General features: G+C 42.5%; 1 protein-coding gene across 1 annotated transcript in view; it reads right to left on the bottom strand.

Annotated features, from left to right (window-relative positions):
• Positions 1-10,662: 10,662 nt before the first annotated feature.
• The window catches only part of LOC117511367 (receptor activity-modifying protein 3-like), a 149,983-nt gene continuing 137,295 nt past the window's right edge, over positions 10,663-23,350 (bottom strand). Inside the window, exon 4 of the mRNA XM_034171415.1 lies at positions 10,663-11,088. Within this exon, the coding sequence (XP_034027306.1) occupies positions 10,833-11,088 (256 nt within the window). The 3' untranslated portion in view covers positions 10,663-10,832. The remainder of the gene's footprint in view (positions 11,089-23,350) is intronic.

Genomic DNA, 23,350 nt, shown 5'->3' with positions numbered 1-23,350 from the left:
CCCTCTCTGGTAAGCTCTCTCTTCTGCCACTCCAAGTCCTGCAGAAATGGCATGCTCTGCTTCATGTCTTGCTCAAGCTTGTTCATTTCTCTTTCCATTCTTTCAAAGGCTGTAATCCCACTTCTGACACCAATGTGGCAAGCTGGGTGGAAGAACAAGCCAGAGCTTTTGTGTTTTCTGCACTCAGCCACTAGCAGGTGCTTTTATTTCTCACATGCACAGAGATGGTGGCAGAAGAAATCAAACATGATACAGTTTTCACTTATGGTCATGAGGACATGACACTCAACCAAACTGACTAAACCAATTGAACTACAGAACACAACAAATCAACAGCACTAACAACACTGCTAGATCAACATGAACCACAATAATAATGCTAAAAACACCCAAACCCCAAACTCCCATAATGCACTAAGTTAGAATGTATGTCTCAAACTGAAGACTATTTTAATTTCACACAATTGTGTTAGATTGGCTAGATAACACTATCAGGATGGACATTTGTGCCATTTCATTCCGCTGCCTTTTCTTTAATGCATAAATGCATTTAATGCATTTAGAGAAAGCATTTGACTAGAGAAATAGCAAATTGGGCTGGCGGCACAGTACTTGCATGCATTGCAACCTTAAATAGCTTGTATACTAAATAATTCAAAATGAAGCTCTTCACAAAATCAAATTGTCATGATCCCTTTAGGATCTATCAGTGTTGTACTCTAATGATCACATTTCCTTCTAATAATTAATTAATCTTTACTCTCAGTTTTGAAGAATCAGTTTTGCACAATTTATGTTGTCAATGATCAAGGTCATGTTGCTGATAGGAACTTGCTAATACTTGAAATAGTGTCAGAATAGTAAACGTCATCTGAAAAGATTTTTCTTTTCTTCTTTGAGTTGTCTTTTTCCACCTAGATGATGTGTGGAATTGATGTGGAAATGAACACTTACACAAGCACTCCAGATCCATCATAGATTAAATCTACAGGTTTTTTTTTGTTTTGTTTTGGTTTTTTTGTTGTTGTTGTTGTTTTTTTTGTTTGTTTGTTTTTTTTGAAGGGGGCAGCCAGTTGTACTGTTGTCAAGTCGGAAGTGTTTTTTGTTTGTTTTTGTCTTGTTTTGGTTATTCTGAGTAACATGATTTCAGAGTGTTAGTTTAAAGCAACTTCTAAAATGATTATAGTGGAGCTGTATGTGACACTGTGTTGTCAGTCACCACATCACTTGAATGCAGGGCCCATTAATGTACACCAACAACTCACTTCACAGTTCTAATTCCACTGAAAGTCTACCTTATCAACTGTGCAGTTTAAAACAGACTCTACAGGGAGTACATAGAGTCTGACTCCCAAATACTGCACTCTAGCTCCTATTAAATCAATTCTGTCATACTATTAAGGTTGGCTGTAAAGTTATGCCTCCTACATGGGCATTTAAATAACAAGCAAGATACCTACATACAGTGTATCCAAAAAGTATTCACAGCGCTTCAGTTTTTCAACATTTTGTTATATTATAGCCTTATTCAAAAATGGATGAAATTCATGTCCCCCCCCCCCCCCCCCCCAAAAAAAGAAATTCTGTACAAAACGCCCCATAGTTTTTACATAAGTATTCACAGCCTTTACCATGAAGCCCAAAATTGAGCTGAGGTGCATCCTGTTTACACTGATCATCCTCAAGATGTTTCTACAGTTTAACTGGCATCCACCTAGGGTGAATTCAGTTGATTGGTTATGATTTGGAAAGGCACACACCTGTCTACATATAAGGTCCCATAGTTGACAGTGCATGTCAGAGCACAAACCAAGCATGAAGTCAAAGGAATTGTCTGTAGACCTCTACGGCAGGATTGTCTCAAGGCACAAATCCGGGAAAGGGTATAGAAACATTTCTGCTGCTTTGAAGGTCTCAATGAGCACAGTGGCCTCCATCATCCATAAATGAAAGACGTTCGGATCTACCAGGACTCTTCCTAAAGCTGGGCACCTGTGATCGGAGAAGAAAGGCTTTAGTCAGGGAGGTGACCAAGTACTCAATAGTCACTCACTCGAGCTGCAGCATTCCTCTGTGGAGAGAAGAGAACCTTTCAGAAGGACAACCAACTCTGCAGCAATCCACCAATTAGGCCTGTATGGTAGAGTGGCCAGACGGAAGCCACTCCTTAGTAAAAGGCACATGGCAGCCCACCTGGAGTTTGCCAAAAGGCACCTGAAGGACTCTCAGACCATGAGAAACAAAATTCTCTGGGCTTGTAAGACAAAGATTGAACTCTTTGGTGTGAATGTCAGGCCTCATGTTTGGAGGAAGCCAGGCACCATCCCTACAGTGAAGTATGATGGTGGCAGCATCATGCTGTGGGGATGTTTTTCAGTGGCAGGAACTGGGAGACTTGTCAGGATTGAGGGGAAGATGAATGCAGCAATGTACAGAGACATCCTGGATGAAAACCTGCTCCAGAGTGCTCTTGACCTCAGACTGGGGTGACGGTTCATCTTTCAGCAAGACAGTGACCCTAAGAACACAGCCAAGATGTCAAAGGAGTGGCTTCAGGACAACTCTGTGTGAATATTCTTGAGTGGCCCAGCCAGAGCCCAGACCTGAATCCGATCTCTGGAGAGTTCTGAAAATGGCTGTGCAAGGATGCTCCCCATCCAACCTGATGAAGCTTGAGAGGTGCTTCATAGAGGAATGGGAAAAACTGCCCAAAAATAGGTGCACCAAACTTGTGGCATTATATTTAAGAAGACTTGGCTGTAATTACTGCCAAAGGTGTATCAAAGTACTGAGCAAAGGGTGTGAATACTTATATACATGTAATTTCTTAGATTTTTATATTTAATAAATTTGCAAAAATAAAAAAAAAAACTTTTTTGATGTTAAAAATTAATTTACTCCATTTTGGAATACACCTCCATTTTCTCCATTTTGGAATATAATAATATGTGGAAAAAGTGAACTGCTGTGAATACTTTCCAGGATGCACCATATGTAAAGTAAAGCCCATTCTCACATTCACTGCTATGCACACCAGGAGGTTGCGGTCTGTCACTGTGACAAACTGCCATGTGAAGATCACAGTTGCCCAAGAATGTGATCTAACATGCGGTGTGATGATATAACATGTTATTATGAGGTGTGACGTCTGCAAAAGTATAATCACAGACATCATAGTACACCTTTAGCAGTCGTATGGCTTTATGGGTTTGTATGGTTCTTTGTGTTTAATCGGGGGCTGCTCAGCTGGGTGAAGCAACATTTAACAGAACATTAAAATTTGACTTGTTGCGATGCATTAAAAACTGAGCTTGCGCAACGCTCTGTGGGTATCGCGCATTGCCGCTTGTCATCAGGCTGCTGCTGTCAAAGTTCAACTCAATCCAAATTTCACCTGTGCGCACTGTGATATAGCTTCGCATTTCCAATTTAAGTGAGGCATCAGGCCAAAACACTGATGACAAAGTGCAGAAATGTGCCAGAGGAACATCAGAACTGATCATTTTTACACAGCAGTTTTCTGAAGAAAATCCTCAAATGTTTTTTTTACCTCAAGATTAATTTCTGATTACTGTATATTTTGAAGTTATAAAAACATTTCTTAGATTAGAAAACTTGTAATTAAAATAGTTTTAAGTATAAAAAAAAACAAGGTTTTTTAGAAATCTTTAGAACATATCTATTGTTGTTTCAGATTAGACGATTTTTTGATTACTGTGATAATGAACCTTGGACATTTAGTTTTAGACAAATAAAATAGTATGAAAAATGTGTAAATTGTTAAGTCTGTGGGATTCATTCATTCATATTTGTATGTCAACCAGGAAAAGACACCATAAATAAATAAATACAAATATTTATTATAAACACAACAGGAGATTATGTAACAATGACTGCAGTGTGCCTGTTAATTAGTATTTCTCAGTGTAACATAAACCTCATAATGAAATCATTTAATTTCATCATTTCAACATCTAATCACATCCTCATTGACTATGTGATTGCTCTTAATGTGATCAGGGCAGAGTAACTGCTATAATATGAATTTGACTATTGTAGTGAATGCTTTGAAATTGTACACAACAGCGGTGGGGCTTCTACCTTTGCAAGTGTCTTTTTAACTGAACTTTGACTTCATGGGCATGTTTAATGATTCATTTATTTCATGTTAAAATATAAAAGGAAACAGCTTTTTCAAATATTAAAATAGTTGCGCTTTAAAGAGCCTTTGTTTTATTTAGAAGCGTAGCAGCAGGTGTTAGATTTCAGAGACGCCAAGTGAGCTGGACCCTCAGGACATTTAACCATATGAAGGTCTCCCCTGCAGCTTCGACCTCTTGGTGGAGTTTTTGGACACATCATTTTAAAGAGAAGAGATGTTCTCTTCTTCCTTCTGGACTTCAGGTTTTGGTGTCCAGCTCCATCACTGGATGATTTTGAAGTGCATCTTTACTCACAAGGTTCTCTACACAGCAAATGCAGAGATGTTCCTGATGTGGGACAAGTGAAGAATTTCTTAAAATATGAAGAAACATGAAAATTTAACTAAAAAAAAACTAAGTTATTTAAAGTTGCGACTTTTATTGTGGTCACAGTAGTAACTATTTTAAAAAAGTACGTAGTTTTATTTGGTAAAAATAAAAAAATAGATTGAACAATTTACAAATATAAAATGCTCACTCAGCTCAACTGAGTGATTCGGCAGCTAAAGGCTAAGCTAACATTAGCCGATAAATAGCGGTGCACTACATCACATTTTAGTTTCGATTACTCACTCACCTCAGACAAATTTGCAGAAGCTCCGTTTCTCAAACTGAGTGAGTGTATATATACAAAAGTGAAGAATTTCAGATTTAGTGTGTCTCCTCAATCATACCGGGTGTTCTCTCTCTGCCCGGGTCTCTGGCATGAACACCGGCCACTTCAGCTAGGCTCGGCCTCACTCGAACAGTCGCTGAAAAAAAGCTTCTCCCAGCAGGGTGATGTCCATCACTCATTCTTCTGCATTTCTCTTAACATTGTAGTTGGGTGATTCTTAGACTATGGGCACTTATTATGTCCTTTGATCATATTGTATGAAAAACAGAAAAAAGGGGAAATTTCACACTTTTATAGTTATCTTTACAATGAAAGTGTGTTAAGAAATTTGTTCTAGTAGTCTGTGATTACTTTTTCACCTTTTTTCAGCATTATTATATGCAAATATTGCCGTTTTGTGCTTGTCCCACACCCAGACTTTTGATCTTCAATGATAAAAATGAATGGTAAAGAAACATTTTTTCTAATGTTTTAAAATATCTCTGAATAAAATATCAGTAAAATAATAATAAACACCCCCCAGGTGGACACGACAAACCGACTCTCTGCGAAGCATAGAAGAGGTGAGGTAAGTCAGCAGTTACAACTAATATCCTTCAAAAGACACACACTATCAGCAACACATTCAGGTCTGTATTTTAAGCTTTATGCAAATGAGCAGCTTCTCACAACAGGTGGAGGATCACTTGTCCGCACGCCACAGCAGTGAGAAGCAAGCTGCACAATTCTCATCACAATTCAAGTATACTGCGTAACAAAATACCAAGTTACTATCAACAATTAGTCAAACACTTAATCACCTCTGATGTGTGCTGACAGCATGTGTCCCTCACCCTTCCTGCTTCACGGGCTCGATGTGTCAAACCCAGGCGCGGTCCTCAGCGTCTCACAAACGAACATCACAAGGTCGAGTTCCCGGCAATTCTGCTTGAATCACACATGACTTAAATGCAGAACGCCATCCAATTATCTGCTTCAGCTGAAAGTCTTTAAGGCTGCACGTGAGCACCATTCACAGGTGCTGCACATGATGTTGATGAGGGTGAAGAACTCTTCAGCCAGCACCTTCTCCACAGACAAATCAGTTTTCATGCCACCTGGAAAGCAAAGAAAAGAAAAGAACACCAAAATGTCCAGCCACACTCCCAACACACAACAACAACACTGTAATGTCCCTTTAAACAGTTTGTATGAAAGATTGTTTGGGTAGTTTCTATGGAGATAAACAGTGACATCAGAGCACATGTATATAGTGCCAAATCACAACAAACAGTTGCCCCAAGGCGCTTTATATTGTAAGGCAATGGTGTGGTGGAAATTACATTTACAAGGCCAATAGTGCCCATAGTTAAAGAATCACCCAGTTATAGTGTGAGAACAAGATGCCATCAGAGTGATGTGCACATCAGCAACACAGTGATGAGCAATGCATACACGTTTGCAATTATATGGGTGGATATAAAAGTATGCTCAAAATGAGGCCCCAGCAGACTAAATTTTAGCTCATGTTCACCTTATACAGGCAGGTTCACAGTGCACACACACTCTGTACACAAAGATGTGCATGTCGTCCTCCTCATCATCACTCATCAAACTAAAATGAAAATGAATTGAAAACAGCAACAAATAAACAAAAAACACACTGGTTGTATGTCTCCCTGTGTTCACAGTAGGAGCTTGCCATGGGCCATTCTGTGCCTCTTAGGATATGGAGGAGATCTGGGGCCTCATAGACAAAGACTTGCAATGGATTTTTTTTTTTAACTGAAACATGGCGTATGCCAAAAACCAGAAACTGGTGTAAGCACAAAAATATCCAGCTGTATCAAAGTCTGAGTAAGCATGGATCCAAGGATGTTCCGTTCGTACTGTACATCCCACTGAACGTGGAATTGAGCATACATGCACCAAACTCCACCCTGGCCATGCCCAGTTTAAATATGCAAATCAATGTAAGGTGGCCCTGGAGCTGGGATTCCCCACACCGTCACTGGGATTCCTCACGCCGTCACATCAGACAACATGAACACAGAAAATAATTTATACCCAGTGTGTACTACAGATGACTGAGAAATGCGTGGAGACATGCAGAGATAGTTTATTTGGTACCCCATTAAATGGAATAATCACGAAACTGGAAAAATATTTGTGGTAGTGTGTGTGTGTGTGTGTGTGTGTGTGTGTGTGTGTGTGTGTGTGTGTGTGTGTGTGTGTGTGTGTGTGTGTGTGTGTGTGTGTGTGTGTGTAAGGCCGTAAATTCTGTCGGCTCACAACAGCGCACACACAATTAAGTAAAAAACTTTACGCACGCGTTTATTGACAAACACTGAACACAGGAAGACAATCGGTTAAGAACCTCTGCTGCTTCAGTCTCGTCATCAAGGAAAACAATACACATTGATAATAACAAACCCAAAGCCCAAATGTTGTCGTTTGGAACAATTACACGAATACACTATTTACACAGCAAGCAGTCAGCCATCATGCACCGTGCCAGCCTCCAGCCTGATGTGAACATTGATGGAATTAAATTGTTTCCTATTAACAAAAACAAATTCATCATGTGATGACCCCTTTATAGCAATATGTGTGCAGTTAATAGCTCCAATTACATTAGGGAAACCAGCTCTTGCTGCAAATTGCACTTTAATGTTGGAATGTGATGTACCTGGATGACTTTTGGATGACTGCTTTCCACAGGTTGACTGGCACAGTCATGACCAGTCGGTGAGCTCCCGCTGGAATGCCCCTGTTGCCAGGAAGTCCAGCGTGGTCAGCACCTGTGTGGGCACAGACAACTCCTGGCTCCTCGCTGTATTGTGCTCCGGGCTAGCTGCAGTTCTGTGCACAGCTCCAGTAACAGTGGTCTTGGTAAGCAAAATAGGTTTATGAGCCAATTGTCATCATGTGCACATAAATCCTCACGTTCCCTGAATACACACTCATGTCGGATTGCACCATTTGCAAGGTCCTCTAACAATGTTAACACAGCCATTGCTAGTGCCATTTTATGCCATCACTTTGCGCATGCTTTTATATCCACCCCTATACTGTAACTGCAAACACGTGGGTGTGTTAATTGTTCATAAGTGTGTCTTTGATTTGCACATCACTCTGATGACGTCCTAGCATCACCTCTACATGTGGGCAGTGGAACAGTAGCTGTAGAAATGTGCATATGCCAGCCAGGATTTTTGCGTGATGTACCACACATTTCCACAGTCATGTCACTTTTGATACATCTGAATGTTGGCGTGGAGATGGATGTATGCCACATTTTTTTGTGTACACACGCTTTGTATATGAAACCCCAGGTGGTTTGAGCAAGAAATTGTTGCAGGAATTAGGTGCTCACCTGCTTCACCTCTGGAAGCTTTGGTGGATGACTACTGCTCCAGTAAATGATCAGCTCAATCCATTTCCTCCCCAGAAAACCTTTCGCCTCTGTCACCTATTGAATCCACCATTGAAATAGCAACATGCCAGGTACAAGCCCACTCGGCTTTCAAATCAAATTGATGTAATTCCTGTTAGGCCCAAAACACACCCATGATTTATTAAGAGATGTATTACACCCCTTTTCCACCCTGCACCTTACTTTGAACTTAAATCACACGCCATGTAAATAGCAACAAGGACACACCCCAATTACAGTTACACTCCATCCTTTAGACTGTGTGCTATACATCGTCAAGATAGGGCCCACAATGTTTGACAAGGAAAAAAGGGACTTGTACTTGATTTATTTTCCTCCATGACTGATGATTGCTGCAACTGAAAGAAACAGTGAAGTTCATGCATTAAATCGAGAATTTCTTCAAAGGAATTCATTTTAAAGCATCAGTGTATATTTATTATTCTGTCTGCACAACAGTGGAAAGACAGTTCAGATACAGTAGACAGCATGGACACAGACGAGTTGAATATTGTGAGGTCTAAATATCACTATACGTGGTTTTTTTTTAACACTGAAATCCCTCCTTGTGAGTATTTTATTCCACAATATCTGATAAATTATTTTTAAAAAATTATACATTGGAAGTTATGCAGTCACACAAAAATTCAAATCCCAAAATGTATGAATGTTATTTTGGTGACACACACAGTGTATCCTTTTCCAAAGGTGACAGTCCGTGCAACAGTTCAACACAAAATTGACATGCACAATCAATGCAGCATTCTACAACACCACATTGGTAGTGTAATACTGTACAAAATCCACATTTGACTTTTGTTACCTTTCCAAGCCAACGTAAAGTCACATGAAATTGTGTAAGTAAAAAGTTGCTGTCAGAGCAGTCCTATGAGAGTCGTATTTTCCATAGTTTCGACTCTGTTTTTGGTACTTTTGTAGATATTTTGATCTTCAGTAACCACACAGTGCTCTGACAAAAAATCTCTGAGATCTCCAGTCCACAACCACAAGCTTTGAAGAATACAACAACTTTGATCCAATGCATCAACTCCACATAGCATTGAGAAAAGGTGACGAGAAAGAAGAAGACATTTCACTGGTTAATCTAATATGTTTTGACAGTATCAGTGCATGAAAATTGTGGGTGTTGTAATTATATTCATTCTATTAAACAGATGAATGGAATGCCGTGGACATACAGTAATATCAGATATATGACGGTTGTTCTCATGCGCATTAATTATACTTAAATTCAACACCTTCAAAAATCCTCAACTTGTTTTTGTACCAGTTTAGAAATACCAGCCCATAAAATAAAAAAAAAAAGAAAAGTGGGTGACTTCAAGATGTAATCCCAGCATATATATGGCTTCCGAAGAAAACCTACATAAGCCCTGAGGGCCATTGGTGCCGGTGTTTATCCCCAGGTTCTGTAGTATAAAGTAGAAAGTCAACAACCTGTCCTGGATAGGACATTAGATCATTGCTGGTTACTTCCCCAGCTAAGGCTGGTACCCATTTACATTTTGCTGGGGGAACTTAGACAAAGCAGAAAGCTAGCCCAAAGGGGAATCAAACCCAGATCTACACATTGGTAACCTAACTCTTTATCCCACTGGGCTACCTGCTCTGAATGGGCGGCACATAAACATATTATCCAGATGCTTCGCATCAAAATGTTCAGAGCAGTGATCATAACACCACCACTCCAGTTCTGCTGCGTGTACACTGGGCAACATCTCAGACCGACTGAGCGTTTCACCTCATGACACCATTGATGTTGGCTGTAGTTCAATTAATTGATCTAGCCAGAATGATTTATCTGGATTTGGTGGGTACAAATTTATCTCCAACAGGTGCATAATGCTAAATGTCCTTTTGTGTTATTCCAAATTGAAGTACCGATCTGTCAGATGAAGGTCATAATCTCTCTCTCTGTTGTAGTTGGACATGGGATGTAGCGGTAAGGGGAACTATAGTCTTGCAATATCAACAAATTTGTGAAAAAAACATGAGCAGGTTCAGTATAGCGTGCAAGGCTAAGCTTAGATTCAGTCCAAGATGCCAAATTCATACTTTTTTGTCAAATCACTCAAAAGGTCAAGATGTCTATATTCATTCATTCATTTTCTAAACTCACTTTTAGCCCTGTTAAGGGTCACAAGATAGTGTGTGTGTGTGTGTGTGTGTGTGTGTGTGTGTGTGTGTGTGTGTGTGTGTGTGTGTGTGTGTGTGTGTGTGTGTGTGTGTGTGTGTGTGTGTGTGTGTGTGTGTTTAATAATTTCATAATTTCAAAAGTACAAAAATGGGAATTTGCAGTATCTAACCACAACACCAGGAATGTTTGAGTAATTTTCATCTTAATGTCTGTATCTAAGCTAAGCATGGCAATAATGATACAACAATGCTTTGAATTCTCAAAGATGACGTTCCATGTTTCACTAGAAGGTGCAGTTGGTTTGCATTGGCACTTATCAGGAAGTCTGACCAACAAAAGAACCTCCAACAGATCAGTGCCTTCCTTTCTCAGGTACAGTTTTGTTTGAGTGGAGAAAGTGAATCACTCCTTGTCTTCTTCTTCACCATCCTCAACTCCTGATTAAGCCAGGATGTCACTTCTCTTGCTGCACCACACCACCAGAGCAATCATAGCCAAGGTGAGGAAGACGGGAATGAGGATGAGGACGGTCAGCGTCTCATCTGGAGGATCCGCCCATATGACTTCCTCCAAGGTGCAGTTGGAGAAAAGGTGCTTGTGTATGTGGATGATGTAATTTTCCACCAGTGGGTTGGGCCAATAGCAGTTGATACTTTTGGACTTGTTCTCCGTGCAGCTTGTGAAGCTGTGGTACTCACTGTAGAGAAAGAGAGGAAACAGAATCAAGGAGGGTCAAATTGTAGGTTTTCTGATTTCTCATCTTTCTTGCTTTGATGTAATTTCAGTGTACTCTCTCCAAGCTAAAAACCATATTGGAACCATATTGTGTTCCACTTCACAGGTTCATGTTCTTTACTGTTTGCCTGTATGGACACTTGACTAACAGGAACACAGGACTTTACAAGTAACTGAAAACCTAGCCACATCGTCTCTGTCTTGCGTGTTTGACAATTCTTTGTTCAGATGGTCACCCCCTCTAAGGCTGGTCTGCTTGAGGTTTCTTCCTGCAATCAAAATACACCTTAAGGAGTTTTTCTTTACAACTGGTGCTAATGTGCTTTTTCAGTGGGGTGGGTAAGGTTAGACTTTACCTTTATGAATCACCCTGCGGCAACTTTTGTTGTGATTTGGTGCTATATAAATAAACTGAATTGAACTGATTAAGACCATTCAAGCAATAAATCTTGTGTGTTTCATAGTGGACGTGGTCTACTACAAAGGAGTAAATAAAACCACAATCCACTTTAAGTCTCACAGTGTAATTACTTAGTCTGCACTCGGTTTACTGAAGGGCACCAACCATTATAAAAAACTCTACTGGGGTTTCAGTTTGTTTCTGTAAGTAATCCATCATTGTTACACAGGATATATTGGCTTCAATTTTATTTTTTTATTTCACTGGGGTGGGGGGGAGGGGGGGTTTCATACACTATGCTATTTCAAGAAGCATTCAAGGTCAGTCAGAACCTTCACAAATTTTTCAGGCTTAAACCTCTGCTTTGACGAATCCTTTCAGCCAACACTAATTCTACTTTTTTCAGCCTAAATCCCATCAAGTCCAGCCTCTTTCCTCATCACATTCACTCACTACCTCAAGCAGAATAATGAACTTAGCAATACATTTATTTCATCTACACATGTAAACATTCACCCTGCTGTGGGGTCAGACTTTAAGAATGATGAAGATGGATGGCTGGGATGTGATAAAGTCAAAGAAAAACATATATAGTTCTCCCTGTGTGTATATTTATATTCATGAACATTTTCTCACACAGACACACACATACACTTACATGGGTGATTCTTAGACTACGGGCACTTATGTCCTTTGATCATATTGTATGAAAAACAGACAAAAGGGGAAATTTCACACTTTTATAGTTATCTTTACAATGAAAGTGTGTTATGAAATTTGTTCTATCAATCAATCAATCAACTTTTTTCTTGTATAGCGCCAAATCACAACAAACAGTTGCCCCAAGGCGCTCCACATTGCAAGGCAAGGCCATACAATAATTATGAAACACAGTCTACGTCTAAAGCAACATAACCAAGGGATGGTCCAGGGTCACCCGATCCAGCCCTAACTATAAGCCTTAGCGAAAAGGAAAGTTTTAAGCCTAATCTTTTGACTTGATGACTTTTTCACCTTTTTTCAGCATTATTATATACAAATATTGCCGTTTTGTGCTTGTCCCACACCCAGACTTTTGATCTTCAATGATAAAAATGAATGGTAAAGAAATGTTTTTTCTAATGTTTTAAAATATCTCTGAATAAAATATCAGTAAAATAATCAAAACATAACTGGGGTATTCAATGTCATACAACTGTTGTGATTTTTTTAAACAAAATATAGTTGTCCCACACTATTGCCGTAATTTCCACCACAACACTGTAATGTCCCTTTAAACAGTTTGTATGAAAGATTGTTTGGGTAGTTTCTATGGAGATAAACAGTGACATCAGAGCACATGTATATAGCGCCAAATCACAACAAACAGTTGCCCCAAGGCGCTTTATATTGTAAGGCAATGGTGTGGTGGAAATTACATTTACAAGGCCAATAGTGCCCGTAGTTAAAGAATCACCCACATATGGGCTGCACAAACACCACATTTTTCATCATGATTACAAGTACAAGCACCTACATTTGGGTATCTGCCAATACAGAACATGGACACGAATACTGAATAATGCCATATTTCTGCAGAAATTAACAGGGTGCTGATCGGCCAGTTCAGAAAGTCATGGACCTTTGATTATGCCAGATTCTATAGATTGTGTTATGTGGTGACAAGTGGGAAACTCATACCTGGGCTCCAGCACCCAAGAAAGCGACAATATTTCTTAAGGGCCTTTCACACTGAATGCGTCAGATGCGTCAGAAGCATCAAAAATCGGTCTAAAAAGCATTATTTTCAATGAGACACATTGCTTTTTAGACACGTCAGAAGCGTCGCATCAAAAGCTGAGCTAAAACGACGCTTCTGATGGGAGCGCGCATTGACGCTTCTCGGCAGGCTGACGCGGTCAAAGTTCAATCCGATCCAACTTTCTACGTGCTGAGCCTTGACATAGCTTCGCGCTGTCCAATAGGAATGACGCGTCGGGCCAAAACTAGAAAACTAGTGGCAGAAACCACTGATCTATACAAAACGGATTGGTGCAGAAACCACTGATCTATACAAAAACAGAAACGTGTCACAGGACTGCTCATTTACAGAGCAGTTTTCTGAAGAAAAGTCCTTGGAAATGTTTTTTTGTTGTTTGTTACCTCAGAATTTCTGATTACTGTTAAAAAAGTTTAGAACACTTCAGGTGGTAACCATTCGGAAAATTCAGATGGCTTTCAGGGACCATTTTATGGGATTACACAGATTAAGGAGTGCTCCAGCCGGTTTAAAGACCGCCCACAGTGTCTGAAAGCGCGGCGCACTCCAAGCGCCGATCAACAGGCTGACACCCCGCTGAAACAACCAGATCATTTCCAACGTGAAGGCTTTGTTGATCCGGGACGTCGTCTGACTTCCACAAAAAAGGCATAAGGCGTGGACATCAGCACTTTTTCGGCACATTCCACTGTTACAGGAGTTTTCTTCATGGAAAAAGAAGTGGACGGATGCGCCACCGTGCCGCTCATGGCGCAGGACAAAACCACCTCCGTGTTGGTCTCACAGGATGGCTTTGAGATGGATTTCAGACGGCTGTCGGTGGCTTTTTAGTCGTGTGACTATCCGAGAAATTGTGCATGAGCTGGACATGCCCCACCATGTCCTGTGAGGCTTCATCACGGCATTGCTTTGCGCCATGCGGCTCTGCCCCGATGCGCGGAATTCCTCCGCTCCTCTTTCCATGACAAAAACTCCTGTAACAGTGGAATGTGCTGTTCATTTCTAAACTGGACGCTCTGTTTTATCCAGGACGTCCTCTGACTAGCACAGAAATTGTGGAAGACGTGGAAATCAGCACTTTTTCGGCACATTGAGACAGACGTGGAGGAATTCCGCGAGTCGCGGCAGAGCCGCATGGCGCAAAGCAATGCCGTGATGAAGCCTCACAGGACATGTTCTGGCATGTCCAGCTCATGCACAATTTCTTGGATACTCACACGACTAAAAAGCCACCAACAGCCGTCTGAAATCCATCTCAAAGCCGTCCTGTGAGACCAACACGGAGGTGGTTTTGTCCCGCGCCATGAGCGGCATGGTGGCGCATCCGTCCGCTTCTTTTTCCATGAAAAAAACTCCTGTAACAGTGGAATGTGCCGAAAAAGTGCTGATGTCCACGCCTTATTTTATGTGTAATCCCCATAAAATGGTCCCTGAAAGCCATCTGAATTTTCCGAATGGTGTCCACCTGGAGGTCTCTCACAGTTTCTGGAAAAAATTGATGCAGCAAAGCTCCAAATCGTTCAGACATTTATTCGCAATAAAAATCCAACGACAGGGGTGGACCACTGCTCACACAAAGCCTACTCACAGGCGAATGACGCAATAGACAGGCGTGAAAAAACTCACGCATCCGCACAAAGGTTCAAGCTTGGCTGATGCAATCACATGTGATTCAAATCCATATGGTTTTTGCAAAAAATAAAAAGGTCCAATACTTTTCTAACAGACCTCGTATATGCATAACGCTGCATGAGCCACTAAGCGTGCGCACGGGGCGTACCACTGGACAGCTTTGATGAAAGTTTGCTAACATTGAGCCATGCTGTCCCCTGCATCAGATGGAGGCTTTCCCGTGAATTTCTTGAATTTCTTTTTTCTTTTGTGCTCACTTCAGGAGCACAACACAACTCTGGACACAGCGATGGTTGGATTATCACATGGGATTTATTTTTGTGTGGTTCATTCCAGCACACAGCAGCTGGGTTAGAGGATTTTAACCACAGGCTGCGGTCCGTGGCGCCACGTCCACGTCCATGCTGTGAAACACTCCTGGACCTTTGTTGGAGGTGAGATTCTTGTTTATTAATGCTGTCATGGCCTGGCACAACAGTTCAATGTCATATCTCCTACCGAGTTAGAAGGTGATCATATATTACAGCGTGAGATCCATTCAGCTCCGAGCCTGATGCGTGCAATGATACATTACTGCGCACCACGGAGAGGTGCAGCTGGCCGTGTTATATACAGTTATGATGGAGACAATAGTTCACATTATTTACGTCGCCCATGGGAAGGAATGGACAAATATCTGTACTGTAAGGTTTATTGTGGATATAACAGCCTGTTCAGATTTTCAGCAGCATGCACACAGTAGCGCACAATGCTATCGGATTGATTTTTTTTTTTTTTTTTTTTTGGCCTGTTGTTCTCACAGATCTGGCAACTTGCTTCTGAATGATTGTTTGTTGCTGTGACACTACTCTGAACTTCACATGGTTGTATACACTTCTTTTATTTCTGTTTAGCACTCTTCTGGTTATTAATTGTTTCTACTCTGAACGTTATTTAACAACAGTCCTGTTGTGAATCGCTAGCAGTTAGCATTCGCTAGCGGTTAGCTTTCGCTAGCTAGGTCGACTCCTCCCCTCCCCCGTCGATACTTTTTATAGCTGTTTCTTTTTTACCCGTTTAATACTTCTGTTCGTTTTTCAGTCGAACTGCTGTGAATTTTAAGTAATTAATTTTACTCCTGTGTAAAATCTTAGGAGCGGCTATCATTTCGCTAACAGTTAGCTTGTGTTAGCTATTTTGGACCCCTGTCATCATTTTTTCATTTCATTTTTTTATACTTCTGTTAGTTAATTAACTGTTTAGTGTAACTTGTGAATTTTAGGTTAGTACTTTACTCTTGTCCGAAAGAATGAGATCGCGAGTACAAGCGGCCGAGATGAGTTTCCTCCGCAGGGTGGCTGGGCGCTCCCTTAGAGATAGGGTGAGGAGCACGGTCACTCGGGAGGAGCTTGGAGTCGAGCCGCTGCTCCTCCACATCGAAAGGAGCCAGTTGAGGTGGCTCAGGCATCTTTTGCGGATGCCCCCGGACACCTCGCTGGAGAGGTGTTCCGGGCATGTCCCATCGGGAGGAGACCCCGGGGAAGACCCAGGACATGCTGGAGGGACTGCGTCTCTCGGCTGGCTTGGGAACACCCTGGGGTTCACCCGGAGGAGATGGGGGAGATGTGTGTGGATCGGAAGGTCTTGGCGGCTTTGCTTGAGCTGCTACCCCCGCGACCCGACTCCGGATAAAGCGGAAGAAAATGGATGGATGGATGGAGTTTAATTTTAGGAGTGGTTTCTTTTTCGCTCGCTAGGTTGACTCCTCCCCTCCCCCGTTGTTGTTTTTATAGCTGCTGCTTTTTTACCTGTTTAATACTTCTGTTAGTTTTTCAGTGTAACTGCTGTGAATTTTAATTCATTTATTTGCATTTGTGTGAGCCTTAGGAGTGGTTAGCTTATCCATTATTGGTTAGCTCGTGTTTGCTTGGCTACATTCTTGAATTTCTTAGTGCACAGAGTAAACTACAAATCCTACGTTACACCCTCTGTAAATCCTGCATGATGTTGGAAGATAGGGTGGCTCTCTTAGAGAACTGTGTCCGTAAGTTAGAGCAGCTTCTTAGCTCAGTGGAGTTAGATGTTATGGGCATGCCACATGAGGTTAGTGTTGGGCCGGCTAGCGAGCCCATTAGCATCAGCTTCGAAACACCGGCTGTGGAGGATGGCTTTCGGACTGTGGGTAGGCGGAGGAAGCCCCGTAGGGCTTGGTGCCCAGTTGTGGCACCCCGATCACACTCGCCACTGCGAACTGTGAATCAGTTCTCCCCCTTGGATTTGCCTGATGTAAATTCTCTGAGCCCACAAGTGACTTCCACTCCTGTCTCCAGGCCGAAACACCGGACTTTAGTGATAGGGGATTCTATCACCCGCAAAGTCAGGTTACAGACGCCGGCTGATGTTAAATGTATTACTGGGGCCAGAGCTCCCGACATTGTATCTTATCTTAGGGTGCTGATGCTGCAGAAGGGAAGACAGATGAAAGAACATGACATGAGATATAGTCACATAGTTATTCACGTTGGCACCAATGATATCAGGATGAAGCACTCAGAGGTCACAAAAATGGACATAGAGAGGACTTGTGACCTTGCCAGAAAGATGTGTCAGCATCGATTAACAGTCTCTGGTCCCCTCCCCTCCTGGGGTATTGATGAGGCGTTTAGCAGGCTGACATCATTAAATAGGTGGCTAGCGCATTTTTGTAGACAGCAAGGCTTTAGCTTTATTGATAAATGGCCTTCGTTCTGGGGCCGCCGTGGCTTGCTGATGCCGGACAGCCTCCACCCTACTGGGGAAGGTGCCGCCATCTTGTCTGTGAACATAGACAGAGCTCTACAGGGAGAGTAGCATTAGGAATTTACAGCAGGCCACAGAGCAGGTAATTAGAGACCCTGCAAGGCTTATGACAAATGTGGGTGTGGAATTCATTAGCTTAGCGGGGAAATTAGTGCAGAAAATCCACTGTGGTGATAGTCCAGTTTATTTGCCAGGGAGGGAATGTCAACAAGTTGAGACTGTGGCCTGCCTCCATAGTCGTGTCCATAAAAATCATAGAGGGATATGCTTTCCAAACTTAATATCCATTACTATATTGGATGATGTTGAAACTGAGGATGGCCCAGTGGTTGTTCCAAGAACTGCAAAGATTTCATGTCTGCTACCTACAACGCGTGTGGAATGTCTCAAACCTAAACCTACTTCTAGGCATCTTATATATGCTACTCTGGAACCACCCCTATGTATGTAGAATGGCCCAAGCAGAGGGTCACCCCTTTGAGTCTGGTCTGCTTGAGGTTTCTTCCTCAGAGGGAGTTTTTCCTTACCACTGTTGCTCTGGGGGTTGGTAAGGTTAGACCTTACCTGTGTGAAGCACTTTGAGGCAACTCTGTTTTGATTTGGTGCTATATAAATGAAAATAAATTGAAATTGAATTGAAAATTGTCTTTGTGATTCAACTAAATATAGGTTGAAGAGGATTTGAAATTGAAATTGATATCCGCTGTTCACATTCACTGTACATGATAACAATTCATAATTGTTGTCATGATGAAGTGTGCCACATACATTTCAACAGTTCCTTTGCGCTCTGTGGGGTGGACGTTATTATACGTGACACCTGCAGGTCATACCGGCATGCTTTGCTGTGCCAGGTCCATCTCAAGGTTCTCTTGTATGCACTCAAATTGTTTCAGATCCTGTTTTGCCAGCATCGGAAATTTAAATTGCAGTCAGATGGTCCTCAGATTGCACATGGACTGCCGTCGGATAGGTGTCCCATGTCAAAGGTGCCTGGACGTTTCTGAACATGTGTATCACACTCAGGGCCTCTGGTCGATTTTGACCAACTGTGTGGACTCCTGTAGATGGCTGTCAGAATGTTTTGGCACTAAAACCCGACACTTTTCAGGTGTGCACCGATTCGTCATTCTGACACCATTCTGCGTGATTCTGACTATGTGTGACGGGGGTATCAGTAACCAGTCATTTGACACAATGTCATTCCAGTGGTACTTATGGATTCTAAAGACCTAGTACCAAAGGTATACAGTCTTCACCTGCAGTCACCGATGAGTAACCAAGTCTCTAGGAGCTCAACCTTTGCATTAAACATAGATACACTTCTGAAGGCCAAATCTTGGAAGAAATGGAAGGCCTGGATCTTAGGCTTGATCCAGGACAGTCACAAACACAGACACCCCAACTCCTTCATCAGCTTCTCAAGTGCTGCAATCAAGACATCCACAGATTCGACAAAGATCACGGCACAAACTGCCACCAGCACATCACTACTCATTACAAACACATCACACAAAGCCAAAACTTTGCCGGCAGTCACCACAGTGTGGCGAGTGCTTTGAACATGACCAAAACATTCACATGGAGTTACAAAAGTTTACAGTAACCTTATCCACAGGCAACAACCATTTATTGCATATAACGTTGATTAGGGCCCCTTCACACATAGTGCGAAGTTTGGACGAAGTGCACACTTAGTGCGCATGACGCAGGAATCATGTGCAAACCGTGTGATGTCGGCCCTGCCATCAACGCCTGTTGCTACAACTATTTGCGCACGCAAGTGCCTGAAAGATAAAGTTTGCGGTATGCAAACCCATCACACTCTCGCGGCAGGTCTTGGACGAATTCCAGGTGACACGCACGAACATCTAACACCGCTCGCATGGCACTTAGAAAATGTGAGGCCAGTCGCACTTTTGGCATGACAACAGACTGCAGACAATCACTGTTGTACTGCTGTGAAATTTGTCAAAGTTCCCCACAAGTGTGACTTTGCAAACACACACTGACACGTGGGTGTGTGCGCTCCACTCACAGGAGGCATGGCTTCCAACAGAAGCAACTATGGTGATCTGTCATTCTGGACATTCCAGCTACACAACACCTACTGTGTTTGGACAGTCATGGACTAACAACTGTCCACTGTGAGGCGCCTGTGTCTGATTGCTGTATTAATGTGGACATAAATAAAAACATATATCGCCATGGTGGCGACAAGCTGCAGCAAGCGAGCGCGCACATGGAGCGGACACTGACAGCCCTCCAGGTTGAAACAGACCATCAGAACAGAATATGCAGTGGGCAATCTGACCGTCACGTCACCCACGTGAGCTCTGTTCCACATGACATGGTGTCTGTGCCGTGGTGCACCATCCACAAGACACGCATGTCGGCCAGAACACACACGCGGCCAACTGGACACACCTGACCAGTAGATGTGGACATGATCAAAGCACACTGCTTCTCATTCATGTCATTTCATGACTGTATGTGTTGGGAAAGTGTAGTGACACGGACCCACAACAGGGGGCGTAAATGAACGGTCAATAGATGAGCCAAAAGGTAACAATTTAATGTTGTGAATGTGCACAACGAAATACAGACAATCACAGAATTTGATATTAGTCAATATACAGAGGTGACGTGTGGGCAGGCTCGAGGATAGAAGACATCTGTCCAGAGAAGAGTCGGGTCCCACACGATTTCCACTGCCAACGGATCTGAAGCACGCCGGAGTCGCCAAGTCCTGAGTCCCCAGGTGGCCACCGTCTCCAGCTGTCAGATCTGGTACTGCTGGCAGGAGGCAGAAACAGTTAACGGTGGGTGTGTTTGCACACACCCAGCAAACAGTCAGCAAAAATGTTCTCTCTCTGCTGTCCGGTGGGAATAACACCTCCACCTCAATCACAAGTTCACAGTCATGCAAGGTTAGTCTCCTACTTTATTGCAGTTCGGAGTAAGAAGTGAAATCCGTTCACTTCTTCACCATCCACGAACTCGGCTGTAAGTACCAAGCGAACACCTGCAAACACAATCAGAATTGCGAGAGAAAAACAACGTGCGTTCAGCACAAACATGGCTGAGAATTTACCTTCGGGTAGTCGATATCTCGGCAGTGAGGTGGAGAAGCTGCCCGGCTTATATGGTGGTGGTGGTTGATGAGTGACAGCTGGCGTTGATGATGAGTGACAGCTGCCACTCCCAGTTGCTCCTGGGGCAGATGCGCCCTCTCGTGCCTGAAGCCCACACTTCAGGCAGGGCGCCCTCTGGTGGTGGCCAGCAGCACCTCCTCTTCAGCGGCCCACACAACAGTATGTCTGTGACCATGGATCATCACCAGAGGAACAGACGGATCATATTTGTTTTGCTCGCTTCATAAATGCGCTGTTTTTATATGGTGTGTGATTTAATTTTTTTTTTTTTTTTTGTAATACTTCCATGTCCTTCCTGATATGAGGCAGCTTCCCACCACTTTCAAAGAACAGCTCTGTAGCTCAGTGGTAAAATCTCTGACTGGGAATCAGAGGTTTTGAAAGGCACGAGTTTGTGCCCCAGGTGGTGTCTTTTTTTTTGTTTGTTTTTATTATTTTTCCACATAAGTGGCGCTATGTGGTCCCACAGGTACCGGCTGGTTTTTATTTTTTTATTTATTCCACATAAGCGGCGCGATGTGGTTCTACACGTACCAGCTGGTTTTTATTTCTTCCACATAAGTGGCGCCATGTGGTGCACCTGGTACTGTTCCTGCTTGATGGACACCGGCACGTACACGAACTCTTGCACCGGGTTCGTGCACACCTGCCCGTCGGTGCGATGTTTCGTGTGCTAATTTCGAACTGTTTCGCGCTGTTTCACTGTTTTCATCCAAACGCTGTCCAAACTTTGCACTATGTGTGGAGGGGCCATGAGTTTTGTAAATATAGTTTTTACACACACACACACACACACACACACATATACATATACAGTTGTGGTCGGATGTCTACATACCCTCATCTTGGACCTGAATGTTATGGTAATTTTGGGCTTTTAATGTGCTGTGGGGACGCCAACTGACAAAACGGAAAATCCAAAGGAACATACTTTCTTGTGCAAGTGTTGTGGCCGCACTCTACGATGTGTTGTTATGACTCCACCCATTCGCTCCCCTCGGGACGCGAACTCACGATCCTCGGCATGGAAGTCGGACTCTCTAATCAGAAGGCTAAAACCCAGGGCTCTGGCCTTGTGACCAGAGAATCCTTTTGAGCTGTTGGGAGTGAGATTTACTAACTACATCTGCACAGCGACACCTGCTGGCCTCCGTTACACAAGGCTAGTTAATTTTTATTAACATATGATTGATACAAATATGAAAATCATATGTCCATTTTCATAAACAAATTTGAAGTTAAATCTTGATGTGGTCTTTTTAAAGTGAAAACATTTTTGAAATACTAATTTATGATTATTAATGACTATATCTTTTAATTTAGTATTTTTGTAACTGTCACAGTTGAAGACACCAGGCAAGAAATGGAAGGACAGTGGAATGAAGAAAGAAAGAAAACACAAAGAAAATAACTGCAACAGAGCCTTCAGGCACAAGTGATGAACGTGGAGCATTCAGGATTGCAGGAAATAAGAAACCTTTGAAGTTATTTCCCAGATGTAATAAACGATAGCCAACAGGCTTTCAGGCTGTTAGCAGCTGGGAAGGTTAAAAAAGCTCTGTCAGCTTCACACTGAAGCACCTGGCACTAGAGAGCACTGCGACTGTAAGTGCAGCATTAAAGTCACACTTGTATTTTGAGTGGCATTAACTACTACATTCAAGTCCTTCGATCATGCTTCATATATAATGTTGTCAGGTACCCACTGACTTGATACATTGAGTCGTATTCCTTCAGTCGTACTGAACCTTCACTGCTTACAGTATATCACCACTATCTGCTGAAGCTATAAATGCCACGTACAGCCTCCTCCTTATCCACGAAGGTTTTAGTTTTTACATGGATCTCATGGTCGGGTATATACCTTCTTTTGGTTAGACTTTTCTTTCATTCACCAAATCTAACATGATGGGCCCTGTGACAGACCAACAGACACCAAGGCTGAATCTCAATTCTACCCCTTGGCCCTTCCCCTTCCCCCTTCCCCTCTGTTTTGCATGGGCACGAGCGACAGAGGGGTGTCCCAATTCTCTTTTTGGAGTGAGGCGGAGGGGTAGGCAGAGGGCTACAAACCTCTCCGTTTGGAGTGAATCTGGATGCACACTCCGTTTGGAGGAGTAGGAGGAGCTTACTGCTGTCTCCGAAAAACAAACATGGTGCTGAAAGAGCCGCACAAATTACGCTGTTTAGAAACTTATAACTTGCCAAAAAACTTTACAGGCAGTTGTCTATGACAGCAATGTGTATGCTGCTGGATGCATGTTGCGTATATTGTCGTTCTGAGGAATATCGTAACTTCGCTCGTGCGCTGAGGCGTTATAATGCGCATACACACAAACGCTACGATAAGACACTTTTATATCTCACAATGGAGAAAATCATGATAAAGGATAAGCAAGTTAATTTGTATGTTCATAAATCTTTGGATAATATCATCCCTGCTGTTGGATTTCAAGGTCTGTAACGTGTGTGTATTTAGTAAACAAACAGGGAGCCCTGA

Source organism: Thalassophryne amazonica, chromosome 1, assembly GCF_902500255.1.
Source record: "Thalassophryne amazonica chromosome 1, fThaAma1.1, whole genome shotgun sequence".
Classification (NCBI taxonomy): Eukaryota; Metazoa; Chordata; class Actinopteri; order Batrachoidiformes; family Batrachoididae; genus Thalassophryne; species Thalassophryne amazonica.
Note: the sequence above shows the minus strand (reverse complement) of the source record. Positions and strands in the feature narration are given on the sequence as shown.